The sequence below is a fragment of the Neodiprion pinetum genome, chromosome 3 (assembly GCF_021155775.2).
Source record: "Neodiprion pinetum isolate iyNeoPine1 chromosome 3, iyNeoPine1.2, whole genome shotgun sequence".
Taxonomy (NCBI): domain Eukaryota; kingdom Metazoa; phylum Arthropoda; class Insecta; order Hymenoptera; family Diprionidae; genus Neodiprion; species Neodiprion pinetum.
In genome coordinates this window covers 17,822,115-17,840,515 of record NC_060234.1, presented here as the reverse complement: position 1 = coordinate 17,840,515, position 18,401 = coordinate 17,822,115, and the positions used below count along the sequence as shown (strand labels likewise).

The window sequence follows — 18,401 nt, the reverse complement described above, 5'->3', positions numbered from 1 at the left end:
AAAATTCCCTAGGACAGAGTCAGAGCTGTTCACGAACTTGGAAGCGCAAAAGAAATGAAAGATTGCTGACAGTGCTGTCAGTCAATTTTCGAACACGGCCTGTGTCTCCTTGCTGGAAAGCTCCGCATGGAGACTAGAGGTAAGGTGGCCGAACGGAATGCTAGCCAAATGATCGGTGAAAGTAATGAACGATCCGCGGATTGTAACCGCCTGGCAGCGCTACCACTACGGGTTTCGTCAGCGCGGTGATTTCGAATCGTCGATCCTCACGTATGTATACTATTCGTAACCAGGCGCTGGTATTGCTTGCGGATACATCCCGAACTACAAGATCTTTCATCACTTACATGATCCACTTTTTGACGTTTTCGCCATATACGTTCGGCCTCCATACCTCTAGTCTCTATTCAGCAGACAGTACTCACGAAAGTTTAACGTTTGCATGTGGAAAATCAAATCTGCTGCTGAAGATTGCATGGGTACATAAATATTTGCCACAAAAAAATAATTGTATGATGAATGTAAGTGACTATAGCGACAGTATATCAGTGAAAATAAAATGCATGATGAATCGAAAGTTCAAAGACTGAATAAAATTCCATTTGTACGCTTTTTTGATAAAAAAAAACGGTTATCACACTGAATCAATCATGCAAAGGATGCACAATAATAAATGTGTGGGCGTAATAATAACGAAAGTTGACAGGCAATCCGGGATCGACGTTTGGGTTTCTGTCACTCACTCAAAAGGTAAGAAAATCGTGAATTGTTATTTGCCCGATTGTCGAAGCGGATGTCTAGGAGCTGACGAAACAGTTTTGTATATTTCAAAAGTGGTCCAGTGCTGTGAAACAATTCGGCGTCGACCTTAAATTCAATCATTTTATTTGCGAATTGCATTTCAACTATGGCGTACCTAATTTATATCAGGTGACAATTGATGATGATCTTATAAATTGTAAGTTCTCGTTTCCATGTGATTTGCATGAGGAAGAAGTCATTGCATACTGTCTAATTTACTATATAGTTATGAGAATGCGTCAATCAACTAAAACAAAAAGTAGGGAAATGGTAAAGACTAGTAGGGTAAAAAAAAATCAAGCCAAACTATACTGTATACAAACTATAATAATAATAATATTATACATGATGCGTAACTATTTTATTATTAACCCACACATTTATTATTGTGCATCCTCTGCATGATTGATTCTGCACTGTGATTACCGTTTTCTCTTTATCAAGGAAGTGTATCGATGGAATTTTATTTAATCTTTGGTCTTTTGATTCATAATGGATTTCTTTTTTAATAATTGTTGTCGCTATAGTCACATACATTCATCATACAAATATTTGATTCTGTTAAATATTAATGTATTCATGTAATCTTCACCAGCAGATTTGATTTTCCTCGCGAAAACGTCAAACTTCTGTGAATACAGTCTTCTAGATCGCCGCCATTATTATTTTCCTCATCCTCACCGATGTGTGAGCTCCCTGGCGGATCTCCGTTGTACTAAAACTCAATAATCACAGAGCTCAACACAGGAAGTATAGGGCAGTCGGACCCATAGAGATATAAGAATAGAGTACGTGAGCCACAGAAGCGCGAATAAGTAATATAGGCTGTGTTCGTAAATTGACTGACCGTACTCAAAATTCCCTAGGACAGAGTCAGAGCTATCCACGAACTTGGAAGCGCAAAAGAGATGAAAGATTGCTGACAGTACTGTCGGTCAATTTTCGAACACGGCCATACTAATAGTATGGAGAGCAAAAAACCGTAGAACCCACCAGCCCCCTGACACTTACCACTGCTCGTATACTAAAAAATCGTACGCGTTTTGTCCCCGTTTTTTAGTTCCTCTACGTGGCGCTAGTAGACTTTTGACACGCTCGCTGACCGCGCGCAAGCTTTTCAGACAACTACTAGCGCCACAAGTGGCGGAGAGTGGCGGCAGAATCAAGGGACGTTTTGCGAACCACTTTTAGCAGCGTGTGTCAGGGGGCTGCGTCCAACTATTTAAAACATTCCTAGATAAAAATAACAAGAAAGAACATTACTGGAGTTTAAACCATGTTACGAGATCATTATACCAGAGATGAGTAGGGAGATCTCCAACGCTCGGCTTTCCGTGATACCAGCCAGGTTAGAGCGTCGACGTGACACCCAGGCGGCCACGCACCGAAGTCGGCCCATTTCCGACCTGACACCTAGGTGGCCATGCACCGAAGTGGCCCACAATCGTGTATATATAGATATACTCGGTCGCTCGAGCGGTTGCCAATCGCATCCTTGTCCCCGCTCGCACAGATGTTTCCAGGAATGCAAGAATTGGGATTTTTTTGTTTCAATTATGAATGTCAGCGAATAAAAGTATCTCCAGATTTGATAAATTTTGGATTCAATTAGCGGATGCTGAACTAAAATAATTAACCATACCCGGCCCGAATACTTTTTTTTTTAATATATATTATTTTTTTATTGATATGAAAATATGTGACGCCTGGTGTTCTCAAATATTTGTACACGCAGTCTATGGAAAAATATAAGAAGCCAGCTCGATAACATTTATGCAACATGTGCAATGGACAAGTGGTTAAAGCAAATTTTTTTTTCTCGAGTTGAATCTTCCAGAGAACCATCAGCGAATTCCAAGCAAGCTCCAGAAACATACCGAGCAAACGCGCGATTACGGACGTAGCTGTGGTGTGGCTGAGTGGATACCACATGAGGATGAATTTTCAATCACAGGTTTTTGCGCGAAGTTTTCCTGTATTTAAATTAATTACTGCTGCCTCCGCTATAATACTGCATTCAAGTCTTAAACAAAACACTAAAAAATAAGTTAACCACTTGGCGTAAAACAAAATGTTAGATTGAGCCTAAAATTTAAGCCGGAGTTACATAAACTAAGATAATTACAAGTGCAACATTGTAAATATTGTTCATTTATTGTTCATCTAAATAAATATGGTTTCCTCCTCAAAAAAAAAAAAAAAACATGAGGATGGAGTGATGCGGGACACGGGTTCGATCGCAGTTCACTCTTTTTTGTTTTTTTTTTTTTTCAAATTCAATCCCGGCTTTTGTTTTCGTATTTTCGGAGAGAGAAAACAAACCAAAGAAAGAAAATTTCCTAAGCCGGTCGATTTTTTCCTTCTTTCCTTTTGCTTTTTTTTTACTGAACCCACCTTTTTTGTAGTGGGGGTAACCCAGAAGAGAACAAATAATTGAAACAATAAAATTCCGAGAGCGAATCGATTTGTTCCCCGTTTTTGGCGCCTCTTTTTTGATAAGGAAAAGTTTTGACAGTAATGGAAAATAGAGATTACTAAACACAAATGTATTGTTTTTTAATAACATCGGCCCACAAAAAAAAAAAAAGTGGTCTGTACTTTTGACCGGACCTACCTATCTTTATGTATTTTGACGCGCTGAATCCGAATCTGAAGTCAGTTTTGCCCGTACACCCTCAAAATTTCGAGTAAATTGCAAAAAACCATAAAAATCGCCAAAAATTAGCAGTTTTGGTGAGAAAAAAATTTGTGCAACTATAGACCAAGTATGATTTTTATGCATTTTGGTCCGCTAAACCCAAATCTGAAGTTTATTCAACCATAAGCCTTATAAAATTTAATTGGGCCGGTGTTATTAAAAAACAATACATTTGTTTTTCGTAATCTCTATTTTCTATTACTGTCAAAACTTTTACTTAATAAAAAAAAACGCCCATTTTATATCAGTCTTGACGAGCATTTCTTAAGAATTTTGAGAGATGCGAGATCGGAACGACAAAATTATTTCAGTAGCAACAATGTATGGACCCCTCTCCTCTTCGGATATTGGCAGCCAGTTAAGAGGCTTCACAGTGTTCAGTTCGGTGCCAGCAGCTCTCGAGGTATCAAGATAGTAAGTGAATTACATAATTATTTTACATGTATGGAAAAACCGGCAGGTTCGACGATCGTCTATTTACTTTATAGATTATGTTGGAATATTAAGTATTAAGAAGTTCCCGCTAGAAAGCAAAAGTCTGTTGTAGTTAAGGAAGAGGTGCCACCAGTGGCATGAGATATAATCCACTCTTACGACTTTTCTTTTCTATGTTTTTGTTTATTTTTCTTTTTCTTTTGTAGGCTCTTGAGAGGCAGTACTCTCTATGCCGTGTAACGGACATCATGATAAACAAAACCTCTCCTCTAACCACTATTCAAATTATTTTCGTTTAATCAATAAAAATACTGTTATTTGTGATTATACTGAATAATAAAAAATCCCAACAGGTTATGGGCCCAGGAACGATTCCACTGCGCGAATCGAATAATAAAGTTGTCGTATACGGTATAGACTTTCGGTGTGTTTAACTTTTATCCGTTGAAATGGCAGACAAAGAAGTGTCAAATCTAACCAAATTCGATGGTACGAACTTTGCTATGTGGAAGTTCGGCGTGTCTTTTTTGCTAGACTCAAAAGACTCGATGCAGTTTGCTGATGGTACGGATGACGAACCAGACAAAGCTACAAAACTGAAAGAGTGGAAAGAGTGGAAAAAGGGTTGGTCAAAGACAGCGGTGATCTTACTCGGCTCAGTGGAACAGTCGTTACATATCAATTTGATTAATTGTGACAGTCCGAAGAAAATCTGGGACAAGCTGCACGCACTGTATTGTGACTCAAGTGAGAATGCGAAACAGCGTTATTGGCAAGATTTCTATGAGTTCCGCGTCAACGATGGTCAGGCAGTCGTAACTCAGATTGAAAAGTTCGAAACAATCTGTAAAAAGTTGGAGGATGCAGACGACAAGCCGTCTGAATCCGCTATGATGTCTAAGCTCCCCAGCAGTCTACCTACAAAATTCTCAGCATTCACGATGGCATGGGAATGCACCCCTAAAGTAGAGCGAAAAAAGGAGAATTTGACTGCGAGGATAGTTCGTGAAGAAAAGCGACTCACCGACACGGAAGAAAATGAGTCATCACTTGCGCTACAAGTGAAAGCTTTACAGATAAAGCTCGATGAAAAATCGAAGCCGTCGACCAGCGGTCAGAAGAGGCTGAAGAAGAAATTAAGTGCGAAGAAAATCGAAGCTCTAAAGAATAAGTACCCGTGTACTTATTGTCATGAAACAGGACATTGGTATCGCGAGTGCAACAAACGGTTGGCAAACGAAAAAAGTGATGGAATGAATTCGGGTCAGGGAAAGGCGTATCTCAGTAATATCTCGATTCTTTTCTCCGAAACGACGGAAAGCGATGAGTCTGTGTGGCTGGCAGATTCGGGTGCTAGCATGCACATGACCTTCCGGAGTGAACTTTTTCGTGAACTCGGTCCCGTGACAACAGTGCGTTTCGTGAAAATCGCGAGTGACAAAACGTTACCGGTCGCCGGTATCGGAACAATTGATATTCAAGTGAGCGCGTACAATAAACTGTATGACAGACAGCTGTCGAACGTTCTTTTAGTGCCCGATTTGAAACAAAATTTATTCTCAGTGGGAGCAATAAATGATAGACAATTCTCGTTTCATTGCTATCGTGATCGGTGTGAAGTTCGAGAGAGCGATGGTACTGTTTCCGCGGAAGGTGTTTGCTATGGGAAGCTATTCCGTATGCTTTTCGCAATGAAAGCTCCAGCGAACGCGAATGTGGCCGAGACTCAATCGCTACAGCTGTGGCACAACAGACTCGGCCACATCAATGTCAAGGCTATCAAGGAGACCGAAGAACGCGGTGCTGCAAACGGGATGAAAATCGTCAACAAGGCTGATGAATTCTTCTGCGAAGCATGTGTCTTGGGTAAGCAGCCTGAAGTTTCACATCCATCGAGCGAACGAGAGAAACTTACAAAGCCTGGAGAAATGATACACTCCGATGTATGCGGTCCGATAAACGTAGAATCGCCGCTTGGGTCGAGATACTTTGTACTTTTCAAAGACGACCGTACTGGATTCCGAAATGTTTACTTTATGCGGCACAAAGCAGAGGTCTTCGATAGACTCAAGGACTATGAAGCTTTAGTCTCAAAGCAAACTGGCAATAGTGTGAAAACCTTGAAGTCTGACAATGGGAAAGAGTATCTCTCAAATCAGCTTAAAGATTTCTTACAAAAGAAAGGCATTGTCCATGAGTTATCGACGCCGTACGTTCCTGAACAAAACGGCCGTGCTGAGCGTGAAATGCGAACGCTAGTTGAAAGTGCGAGATCGATGTTGATTGCGAAGGATCTTCCTAAGGAACTGTGGGCGGAAGCTGTTAGTACGGCATCGTACGTTCTAAACAGAACGATTTGTAAACAGATCGACGGAATGACAGCCTACGAGAGGTGGTTTCAACGCAAGCCAGAAATCAAACACATACGCGTGTTTGGAAGTGATGCCTACGTAAGTGTGCCAAAACAAAAACGTAAGAAGCTGGATCCGAAAAGTAAAAGGATGACCTTCGTTGGCTACGAAGGAGAATCGAAGAATTATCGATTGTGGGACGCTAAAACCCGAAAAATAACAGTAAGCTGCAACGTCAAATTCAATGAAACCACATCAGTCAAGGATAAGTTGGAAGCTGTACGAAAACAAAATGACCACATAGTTATCGAAGATGACAGTGATTCTGAGGCTGAAGAGGATGAAGAGGACATCGGTGAGCCCGAAGAACAGCCTCAACTACCGGAAGTAATCGAAGTTGAACCTGAGGTGGATAATCAGAGATCGGGAAGAACACGGTTGCGTGATAGGAACCTGATCAGAAAAACTAGCCGCTTAGTTGACGAGATCGCACTCGTTGCTGATGCAGTGCCAGAGACATACGAAAGTGCAATTGCAAGTGATGAAGCTGATGATTGGAAGAGTGCGATGTGTGAAGAAGTGGCGGCGCTTCGCGAAAACGAGACTTGGACACTAGAAAAGCTCCCGGTTGGGCAACGCGCGATCGGGTGTAAGTGGGTGTATACAAGAAAGACTGATTCGGAAGGCAATACCAAGCGACTCAAAGCTAGACTCGTAGCAAAAGGCTTTGCACAACGAGAAGGTATTGACTATTTCGAGACTTTTTCGCCAGTGGTCCGCTATGAATCGATAAGAATGCTCCTTGCCATAGCCGCAGCAAAGGATATGGAAGTAGTGCAGTTCGATGTAAAAACGGCGTTTCTTCATGGAGAATTAGAAGAAAATATTTACATGGAGCAGCCCCGTGGATTTGAAGATGAAGAGAAGGCTGGTGTAGTTTGCAGACTACATAAAAGCCTATACGGACTCAAGCAATCTCCACGGTGCTGGAATTCAAAATTTGTCTTATTTTTGAAGCAGTTCAATTTTGGTGCAACAGAAAGTGACCACTGCGTATTTTCCGGTAATGTAAGAGGAGCAAAAGTGTATCTGGCACTTTATGTGGACGATGGTCTACTACTATCATCATCGAAACCAGCAATAACAGTAGTACTGAGAAACTTGGAACAGCACTTCAAGATAACCATAGAAGATGGCAAGCAGTTTATTGGTCTCGAAATTGATCGTGATCGAAAGAACAGGACAATAAAAATTGGACAGAAGGTGTACATACAGAAAATTCTCAAGAAATTTCGAATGGAAGAAGCCAATCCGTCAACTGTCCCCGCTGAACCAGGCTTGCATCTGAGTCAAGAGCAGAGCCCTAGAAATGAGGAGGAGAATAAGAATATACAGAGCATTCCATATCGTGAAGCAATTGGCTCCCTCCTGTTTGCTGCGAGAGTGAGCCGTCCCGATATAGAATACGCGGTCAACCAAGCTAGCCAATTCCTATCGAATTATGGGCAAGAACATTGGCAAGCAGTTAAGAAAATCTTCCGGTACCTGAAGGGAACCCTGGATTATGGGATTGTCTACGGAAGCAGTGGGAGTAACCTTGAACCTACTGGATTTACTGACGCAGACTATGCTGGATGTGTGGATACGCGAAAGTCAACGAACGGTTTCGTGTTTTTACTTAACGGTGGTGCGATTTCATGGTCTAGCCAACGACAACGAGTCGTAGCGCTTTCGACTACAGAGGCAGAGTATATCGCTCTCGCACACGGTACCAAAGATGCGATATGGTTACGCAGAATTTTAGGTGAAATAGGCTTTAAGAGTGATACTATACCTATGTACGTTGATAATCGATCTGCGATCGACTTAGCAAAAAATCCAGAGTACCATAAGAAAACTAAACATATAGATGTTCGGTTTCATTTTGTACGCAACGTAAATGAGCGTGGTGAAATATCTGTAAGACACGTAGAAAGTAAAGAGCAACTTGCAGACATTTTTACTAAACCATTGTCGAAACAACAGTTTGTGTACATAAGAGAGAGACTGAGTATTGTACGCCAGTCTTAATAAGTAAGAGTGTTGGAATATTAAGTATTAAGAAGTTCCCGCTAGAAAGCAAAAGTCTGTTGTAGTTAAGGAAGAGGTGCCACCAGTGGCATGAGATATAATCCACTCTTACGACCTTTCTTTTCTATGTTTTTGTTTATTTTTCTTTTTCTTTTGTAGGCTCTTGAGAGGCAGTACTCTCTATGCCGTGTAACGGACATCATCATAAACAAAACCTCTCCTCTAACCACTATTCAAATTATTTTCGGTTAATCAATAAAAATACTGTTATTTGTGATTATACTAAATAATAAAAAATCCCAACAGATTAAGAAGAGAAAAAAAGGGAGGGACCTGTAGTCGTATTTTATACTTTATTTAATTTTCCTTGAATTGTGAGACGTTTTTATTTTTGATTGTATAGGAAGACGATATGTGGGGAATTCCATTCTAGTGAGAAGAAAAGTTTGAGCCTAAACACAGGTTGGCCAGGCATGGTCTTTATGAAAAGCATAAGCAAACGAGAAAGCAGCGCAAGGAACGCAAGAACAGAATGAAGAAGGTACGAAGTACCAAGAAGAGCAAGGTTGGAGCTGCAGCCAAGAAGTAAATCCATTGACGTCTACATCTTGACATGAGGCAACGACATGTAAACCTTATTATAATATTAAATAATAAAAACCCATCTTTGTGATGTCAACTTTTAATTTTTTCTATGAGATTTTTCAACTCGTCTCAGCTCAACATTTGACCCAAGAATATAGTACACATTTTCGATCATTTTTTCTTTCTTTTTTTTTTTTTTTTTGTGGGCCCGTGTTATTAAAAAACAATACATTTGTTTTTAGTAATCTCTATTTTTCATTACTGTCAAAACTTTTCCTTATTAAAAAAGAGGCGCCAAAAACGGGGAACAAATCGATTCACTCTCGGAATTTTATTGTTTCAATTATTTGTTCTCTTCTGGGTTACCCCCACTACAAAAAAGGTGGGTTCAGTAAAAAAAAAGCAAAAGGAAAGAAGGAAAAAATCGACCGGCTTAGGAAATTTTCTTTCTTTGGTTTGTTTTCTCTCTCCGAAAATACGAAAACAAAAGCCGGGATTGAATTTGAAAAAAAAAAAAAACAAAAAAGAGTGAACTGCGATCGAACCCGTGTCCCGCATCACTCCATCCTCATGTTTTTTTTTTTTTTTTGAGGAGGAAACCATATTTATTTAGATGAACAATAAATGAACAATATTTACAATGTTGCACTTGTAATTATCTTAGTTTATGTAACTCCGGCTTAAATTTTAGGCTCAATCTAACATTTTGTTTTACGCCAAGTGGTTAACTTATTTTTTAGTGTTTTGTTTAAGACTTGAATGCAGTATTATAGCGGAGGCAGCAGTAATTAATTTAAATACAGGAAAACTTCGCGCAAAAACCTGTGATTGAAAATTCATCCTCATGTGGTATCCACTCAGCCACACCACAGCTACGTCCGTAATCGCGCGTTTGCTCGGTATGTTTCTGGAGCTTGCTTGGAATTCGCTGATGGTTCTCTGGAAGATTCAACTCGAGAAAAAAAAATTTGCTTTAACCACTTGTCCATTGCACATGTTGCATAAATGTTATCGAGCTGGCTTCTTATATTTTTCCATAGACTGCGTGTACAAATATTTGAGAACACCAGGCGTCACATATTTTCATATCAATAAAAAAATAATATATATTAAAAAAAAAAGTATTCGGGCCGGGTATGGTTAATTATTTTAGTTCAGCATCCGCTAATTGAATCCAAAATTTATCAAATCTGGAGATACTTTTATTCGCTGACATTCATAATTGAAACAAAAAAATCCCAATTCTTGCATTCCTGGAAACATCTGTGCGAGCGGGGACAAGGATGCGATTGGCAACCGCTCGAGCGACCGAGTATATCTATATATACACGATTGTGGGCCACTTCGGTGCATGGCCGCCTAGGTGTCAGGTCAGAAATGGGCCACCTTCGGTGCCTGGCCGCCTAGGTGTCACGTCGACGCTCCAACCTGGCTGGTATCACGAAAAGCCGAGTATTGGAGATCTCCCTACTCATCTCTGATTATACCACGAAGAACTATAATATTATTATACTAACACCACGGTCTTACATACAGGTCTTGCGACTCAATAGAATTCCAATGGTAGAGAGTGGCTCCTCTACTGAAGAAAAATCCAGATGGAGCTGCGATCGAGGGATGCATCAACATAACCTACAATGTTTGAATAAGCCTTTGACGACTGACGTGCGTGTTCCGTATCGTGTTTCGTTCACAACACGGTCAAGACCGTGTCCTTGTCGCACCGGGCATCCCTCGATCGCAGCGACGCTAGCGGCTTGACACGTTAAGAGGCCCACGTCGAAACTCAGAGTCGCAAGACCTGTATGTAAGACCGTGACTAACACCATAATCAACTAACACCATGGTATTCAATCATTACATGTATAACACTCAACAACGCCATGTGCCGATGTGCGTACCCGGAGCTGAGAGCAATATCATAAGCAACTTAAGCTAATACCGTATAGCCGGAGATAATACGTTACAAAGACGAAGTAAGAGGGAAGGAGACCGAACTCCGATCCCAAAAATGGGATCAGTTTTCCAGCGACAAGTGAGCAGTTCGCTGCGAAGAATAACCGCGATGACAAGTCAGGCATGCGCAGTACGATTTAACTGCGTCTTTGTATCTCTCGCATAAAGTGCGAGTGAGACAGTTTTGTTGTTGTGACAGCAAGTTCATGAGGTTATGGTGCGTAATAATTTCTTGGCAGAATGGTAGAATCACAAATATCGCTTCATTATTTGCAAAAAAGAAACGTGAATACGCTACGAAGTCAGAAATCATAGGTGAGTATTTTACGAACGTTGTTTATGGAACTTTAAGCCGTAAATAGTGGAGCATTTGAATCATTCTGGACGTTCTTACAGATATGGAGCAAGTACGTAATGAATTTAATTACACGTATTTGAGGAAAAAGCTATGTGCAAGTATTTTACCAGCACCAAGTTGGCGTTTCACACGAGGAGATCACACATTTTTTGGTCCACAAAAGATGGAAAAAAATTGCAGGATCAGGAAAAGGATTGCTGTTTTATCAGATATGCACGTTGAAATATACATAGACAATAAAATTTGGCCGCCCTCAGAATGTATTATCCTTGTTAATATGGATCAGTTTATTATTCTTCTGAACAACGTAGATAAAATGCCTTTGCCAGATCACTAGGACATTGAACAACCATTTTTTACAATCATGCTTTAAACGTAAACAATTTATCAATCATGTTCAATACGAAAATTGTAAATGGTAAATAGGGAAATCAGGATGTATACAAGTTTTACACAATTTAATACTCAAAATGTATCAGCTAAAGTAGGAAATGAGAGAATTAGGATATATACAAGTTTTACGTCATAGAAATTATCAGCTACAGTCACGAGAATTGCGAGATAAGGTTAGGATGTAGAATATAAGGATTTACAAATTAGATATATACATAAAAACGATATTTCTTGCTTGTTGTTGTCAATTTCAATTTATTGTACAATATGGTAATAAACATAAATAGAAGTATAATTCTGTTTTACCATCACTCTATGATCACGTTACGTACCGGGGGAGCTTTAAACAACGTGTGATTGTTATTTTTGTCTTCATATTTGGTTTTGCACTGTGGTACACGACACGCTGACATCTTACTGTAGAAACTAACCTCACTGTCACAACAAAACTGTCTCACTCGCACTTTATGCGAGAGAGACAAGGACGCAGCTAAGTCGTACTGCGCATGCGTGACTCGTCATCTCGGTTATTCATCGCAGAGAACTGCTTACTTATCGCTGGAAAATTGATCCCACTCTTGGGATGAGGCCTCGGCAGAGTTCGGTCTCCTTCCCTCTTACTTCGTGGATACAACCGACCAATATGGGAAATCATCCACTCAGATACGCTACCTGACGGATCAAAAATAAACTACTCTATGCAGGTCAAGCTTAAACTGCTGATCTCAAATATAACATGTGAGAAATGTAGTTTAAAAGTGTTAAACTTTTTTTTAAACATTAAGTAAACAATTATTATCTATAAGCTTAGTTATTACTTAAAAACATCTTAAATTTCAATATTTGATCAAAAAATTTAATCATGGAGTTTCCACCACGAGAAAATAAAAATAAAACTGTCTGCTGCGTGTATGGGTGTAATAGCAAGTCCAGTAAGAACAATACAGTTCGATTTTACGCTTTTCCTTCGGCAAATTCTAGTTTTGTAGTAATCAAAAATAAATTTGGTGAAGATGAAGTAATTGATCGTCGATTAGTTTGGATAAAAGCATTGAAAATTGGGAATAAGGTTACACAGTCAAAAAAAGTGTGTTCATTACATTTCACCAAAAATGACTTCATACCAACATGTAAGTAATTACCTATAGAATTTCATTTCATAATTATTTGTTTATCATCAATATGAAATGAAATTTTTTGTAGTGTAATATTTGTTAGAAAAAATAAAAAACAATAAACATTAAATTTTATTTTTCATTGCAGCCAATGTCAATCCTCTTTGTTCTCATTTGAAAAAAACAAGCGTTCCGTCATGCAACCTTCCTCAAACATCATTAACATCATTTGATAAACCAAATGTGAGTCAAATCCAAAGCAGAAACGAAAGACAACGTCAAAGATCATTGAAGAAAAAATCATCTATTATCACTGATACGTTTGAAGGTATTTCCACAGCTACTCGAGATGACCCCTTAGACCAGACACAAGATAATCCGTGTAATGTAGATCCGTGTAGTGGAGATCAATTTAATGTTGAAGTAACGACTGAAGACTTGCTGCTGTTGTCTAACACGGTATCTGTTGATAACGTGACAAGATCCGAAAATAGTTTGCCTATTATACATCTCGATGTTGCGATTCAAGTCGAGAGTGATTATCTGACTCCCAAATTATCGAGTAAAATAAAAACTGATAAACAGCTTAGTACGTTAACTGAATTATCTAATTTTCAAATTTTATTTACTATCGAGAAGTTAATCATTAAAGCACAATCAATGCGTCGTATCTCAATCGCTTGTATTACATTTAATTTACGAGAGTTAATTATAATGACTTTTATGAAATTGAAGCAAAACATGTCATATGCAACTCTAGCAATTTTCTTTGAAGTATCCAGTCAAGCTTGCAAAGAATTGATTTGGAAAATGATCGACATTTTATACGTTGTTTTAAAACCCAGTATTCGATGGCCTAGCAAAGAAAATATTTTAAAGAATATTCCTTTGTGCTTCAAAGATTTTGAACAAGTTCGAGTAGTTGTTGACTGTACTGAAATTAAAATTCAGAAACCTTCCAAACTGTGCTGTCAACTACAAGCCTACTCTTACTATAAATCTACATATACGATTAAGTTTATGACTGGTGTTACACCAGCAGGGCTCATTTCTTTCGTAAGCCTTCCGTATGGTGGACGTGTGTCAGATAATGCCATATTTGAACAAAGTAATATTATTACTATGATGGATAAAAAAGACATTGTACTGGCAGATAAAGGATTCACCATGAATGAGTTTTGCAGAAAACATGACATCACGCTGTGTACACCTTTTTTTCTCAGAGACAAACAGCAATTTTCAAAATCTGAAGCAAATATGAATCGATATGTTGCTAAAGCTCGGGTACATTTTGAAAGAAGTAATCAACGCTTGAAAGCTTTTGACGTTTTAGGCACAACTATGCCTGCATGTCTTATGAGTAAAGTTAAAGAAATTTTCACGATTATTTGTGGTGTGGTAAATATGAGTGCGCCGATTTTAAAGAAAGATAAATTTTATAGCTGAAAAAATAGATTGATTATTTTTTTTGGTTTGAAAAAATTCATAAGTAATTAAATTTTATAAATCGATGTTTATTTATAATATTTCCATATAAATATAAATATTTTTTTATTCACAAAAAAATATTAATTATAATCTGTGAATTTTTTAAGTCCAAACATTTTTAAAATACAATAAAAAATAGTAATTATAGTTGTGCTTTTATAACTACAGTAATAAATTACACAAATAATTATTAAACAAGTAAGAATGTTATTTAATCAAACAAACAGTTGTTAAAGATATAATTATTAAAAAGGTTAATAAAGAAATATTTTTGGATGGTAAAGAAGTAGTTAAATTTTTTTAAAACATAAATATTGTCAATTACAATGATAAAAAATAAAATTTGTTCAATTATTATTGTTAGGATCATTTGAAGTTTGAGCGATGCAGATGTAATGAATCATTTTATTAAAGTAAATACTTTTCAAAGAATGCAGCAATTCTTTTGCATACAATTCATCAAAATTAACAGTCAATACAGCTAATTTGTTATCAAAAGATGTATAAATAATAAAATCAGTGACTGACATGTTTAAAACAGCCATACCTATTTGAACTTGAGCGTAATAGGAGTGTTTTTTTTTTAAGCTCCAAGTTCCATTTTCAAAAACTAACCATGTTAATAATTGAAATACTTCTTCTAGTTTTCGCTTTTTACCCTCTTAAGGACATTTTATCTCAACCAATTTTACAGGATTATTATTTTTGTCAAAAACCACACCGTCTGGTGAATATGCTAACCATGGGTTTTTTTCAGAGACAACAAGACCACATTCAGCTACTGTGATAGAAGGTTCAGATTCATCGTACAGGTTTCGAGCTAAAGGCTCATTATTTAAACCGTGTTGTGTGTAAGCATTAGTTATCGATTCTGGATAAAAATATTTTTCTGATTTTTGACGCCAATCAGGTTTTTTATTATTGCGATAGGTAAATAATTGATAAGAATCACTACCAGTTATTCTAAACTGTCTTTCTTCCAGCCAAGTTGAATGAAACTGCATTGTTTTTACACAGATATCAACAACATTTCCATTCAACCCAGATACTATTTTTTGGCAGCATTCTTTGATAGGTTGTACTTTAACTTGCTCTAGCTGACTTAAAAAATTAGAAGAAAGTTGATTTTTGAAGAGTGCTTGGATTCTAGATAGATCACACGTAGAATTATTATTAATAATCTCAAGAACGTCGTGTCTTCCAGTTTTAAATAAAACAAAGAATTGAATAGTTAACAAATGTGCAAATTTAAAGAAAAAAAATATACAAATTATTTAGTTATGTATATTTTGTTACATGTGTTCCTTCAATGCACTGCAGGGTAAATTTTCTAACATAATATTTAGCAGTTCGTCATTTTCTTCTTCAGTCAGCTTTATTAGTTCCATACAAACCGGTGGGTCTTGATTTTTTTTTTTATGTTTTTTACCTGGAGCCTCCAAATTTTTCTGTAGCTTTAATTGAAAACAGTCGTGTTCTTCCAATGGTTTAGGTTCATACTTTTCAAGCGCATCCTTTTGCGGAGCACTCCACGTGCATTTTTTGTCAGTGCAAATGATAAGCTGCAATTTTTCAACAGCATTTCTAAAAACATTGAGATATAATATTAACAGTAGAGTCATTTTATAGAATTAAATTTTACTATGCTTGTTAAATTTATTTATAAGCAAAAAACTAACCTGTTGCAGTAGAGAAGTGGAGCTACTACATGCTTACAGCTTTCACTTAGACCAGCCTTGCACGAACATGACATTCCCATTATTTTCCCATTTTGCGATATTGCACCCACAATTTCATGCGGTGGATCTTTTAAACGAGAAGTTTGGAGACAGAATGCAATTATTTTATACTTATTATCACAACTAGTATCTGATTGCTGTAGGCCACATTTCATTAGATGTCCCTCATCAAGTATATCTTCACCACCAATAAATTTTTTAGGACTAGGCTGAGTATTTGCAAACTCACAAATTTCTTGTATTGAAATTTTCATATTTTATTGAATTTTTTTTGAAAATTCGAGTTTAATAACTGTAAATAAATACACGCTTTCACATAAGAACACGAAAGCTGATTTAAAAATGCGTTTTAGAATAGTTACTGCTTCTGCCGCAAGGAGAAGCCACGCCCCCGGCAGATTTCCCATATCGGTCTTATAGACAGGTCTGGGCACTCCAAGCCCCTTCCTATATAACGCAGCGTGGCGTCTTGAAGCCTGTGTTTCTCAATTTGTGCACCAAAGACCGGAGCGCTGCAATCTCCGAGGCCGGTGTATGCGTACTAAGCACTAATATATATATATCAGTGGTACTGTGGGCGTGTTCGGAAATTGACTGACAGTACTGTCAGCAATCTTTTATTTCTTTTGCGCTTCCAAGTTCGAGGATAGCTCTGACTCGGTCCTAGGGAATTTTCAGTACTATCAGTCAATTTACGAACACGGCCTAAGTAGGCCTCTCCCTCACGAGCGCCAGCAGCGAAAATTGACAACATCGGCTTCATTTTCGAGCATGGTTTTACAGCCGGAGTGCCCAGATCCGTCTACAAGACCGTGTGCTAGACGCACTGCTGCAATAATCCACAAAACCAGTGACTGTGAAACCTTCAAGACCGTGGCCGTGTTCGACGGTCTCTTCTTTTTGATGAATTCCTTCAAAATGATAGGAGCGCACGCGCAGAACGTACTTTCTGCTGCGCGAGACCGGCACATGCGCAAATTATTACAATGAGAATATAACCTCATAACTTGGATAAATTGGTCAAACCACGTGTCAAACGCTGTCGGCATTGTTTTTGCTGTCGATCTTGCTTTATACCTAAAACAAAAGATGTCTCAGAAGCAACAAGTTATGGTAAAACACATAACTTGTTGACACATTTTACCAGGTTTTGAGGTTATATTCTCATCGTAATAATTTGCGCAGAATTGACGTGATAATCCATTGACTTATGAAGATAGACTGAGCCAGTGTTGCCAGATGGTTCACGTAGCTTCCCCAAAGGCAATTTCTATTTCCTCCTAAAAATCCTGTAAATACCCCCACCCTCACACCGTCAGAGGATTGTGCCGATTGTGCCAATCCAGCGGCTGGATGGGTTGTTTTGGGTTCAGGATTGGGTTGGGTTGTATCTGGTTGTGTTGGGTTATTTTGAGTTCAGGCATACGGCTGGCAACCTCGCTTGCTCGATTTGCCAAAAAAAACGGGAATTTGGCTTCCCCTAAAAAATACGCCAAACATTTTCGCCCCTAAATGCCCCCTAACATTTCCAAAAAACCCCTAAATCTAGGGGGAAATCCCCTGATCTGGCAACACTGGACTGAGCGCTCCTATAAGAGGCACTGACAATTCCATATAAAGGACAGAGATATACCGGGAGTACTGCTCTCTCTTTTCAATCGGCGTCATGGTGGGAGACATCGGAGCAGTGGAAGTGGAACAGCTATAGATATAGGGGTATAATTTCGCCTCATTTTCCTCTACCGCCTCGATCCCCACCTCAAATATCGTCAGAGAGAGAAAGGAGTACTCCCGGCATATTTCTGTCCTTTAAATGTTTGCTTCAAGCGGCTCATAAGAGCGCTCAGTCTATCTTTATAAGTCTATGTGTTAATCTAACAAGTCATTATCCCCGCGGTATTCTAAGGTTAGATTCGACGGTCATGGGTTATGTTACGATTATTGAGATTGAGTTTGTTTTGCGCTCGGCCGACTGTGGCGCTGTAGGTTTCTCTGCATTGTCAACGTAACTTTCTAGTGTGAAAAATTAGCCGTCTCAGATTCGTTGTCCACAAGTGTACGTAGAATGTATGCAGATCCCCCATGTGAAACCATACAGAACGCTACCAGGACAGCATGTTAGGAAGCTTAATGACCAAACGATTGTAAATAATCCAACTCACGGCATGATTCCGTGAGGCAAAACAATTGTACCATACATTAATCCAAACAATGTTACAATCATGTATTAATACAATAATAATGAAGCCCTTAAAGTGAACAGAACTTATACCAGTTTTGAGGTGAAAAGTGAAAGATTATGTCTTAGGTCTTTACAAATATTGCACGATCACCAAGGAATAGACTCAAAAGCGTCGACTGAGGATATGTAAAGACTAATAACTCTGGGTTATTTTTCATAACAATATGCCG

General features: G+C 38.4%; 1 protein-coding gene across 1 annotated transcript; it reads left to right on the top strand.

Moving 5' to 3' along the window:
* Nucleotides 1–10,474: 10,474 nt before the first annotated feature.
* Nucleotides 10,475–14,208, top strand: LOC124214386 (uncharacterized). Its single transcript, XM_046616658.1, has 3 exons — nt 10,475–11,211; nt 11,293–12,777; nt 12,911–14,208. The coding sequence occupies exons 2-3, from the start codon at nt 12,510–12,512 to the stop codon at nt 14,206–14,208; spliced, it is 1,566 nt and encodes a 521-aa protein (XP_046472614.1). The 5' UTR covers nt 10,475–11,211; nt 11,293–12,509.
* The last annotated feature ends 4,193 nt before the right edge of the window (nt 14,209–18,401 follow it).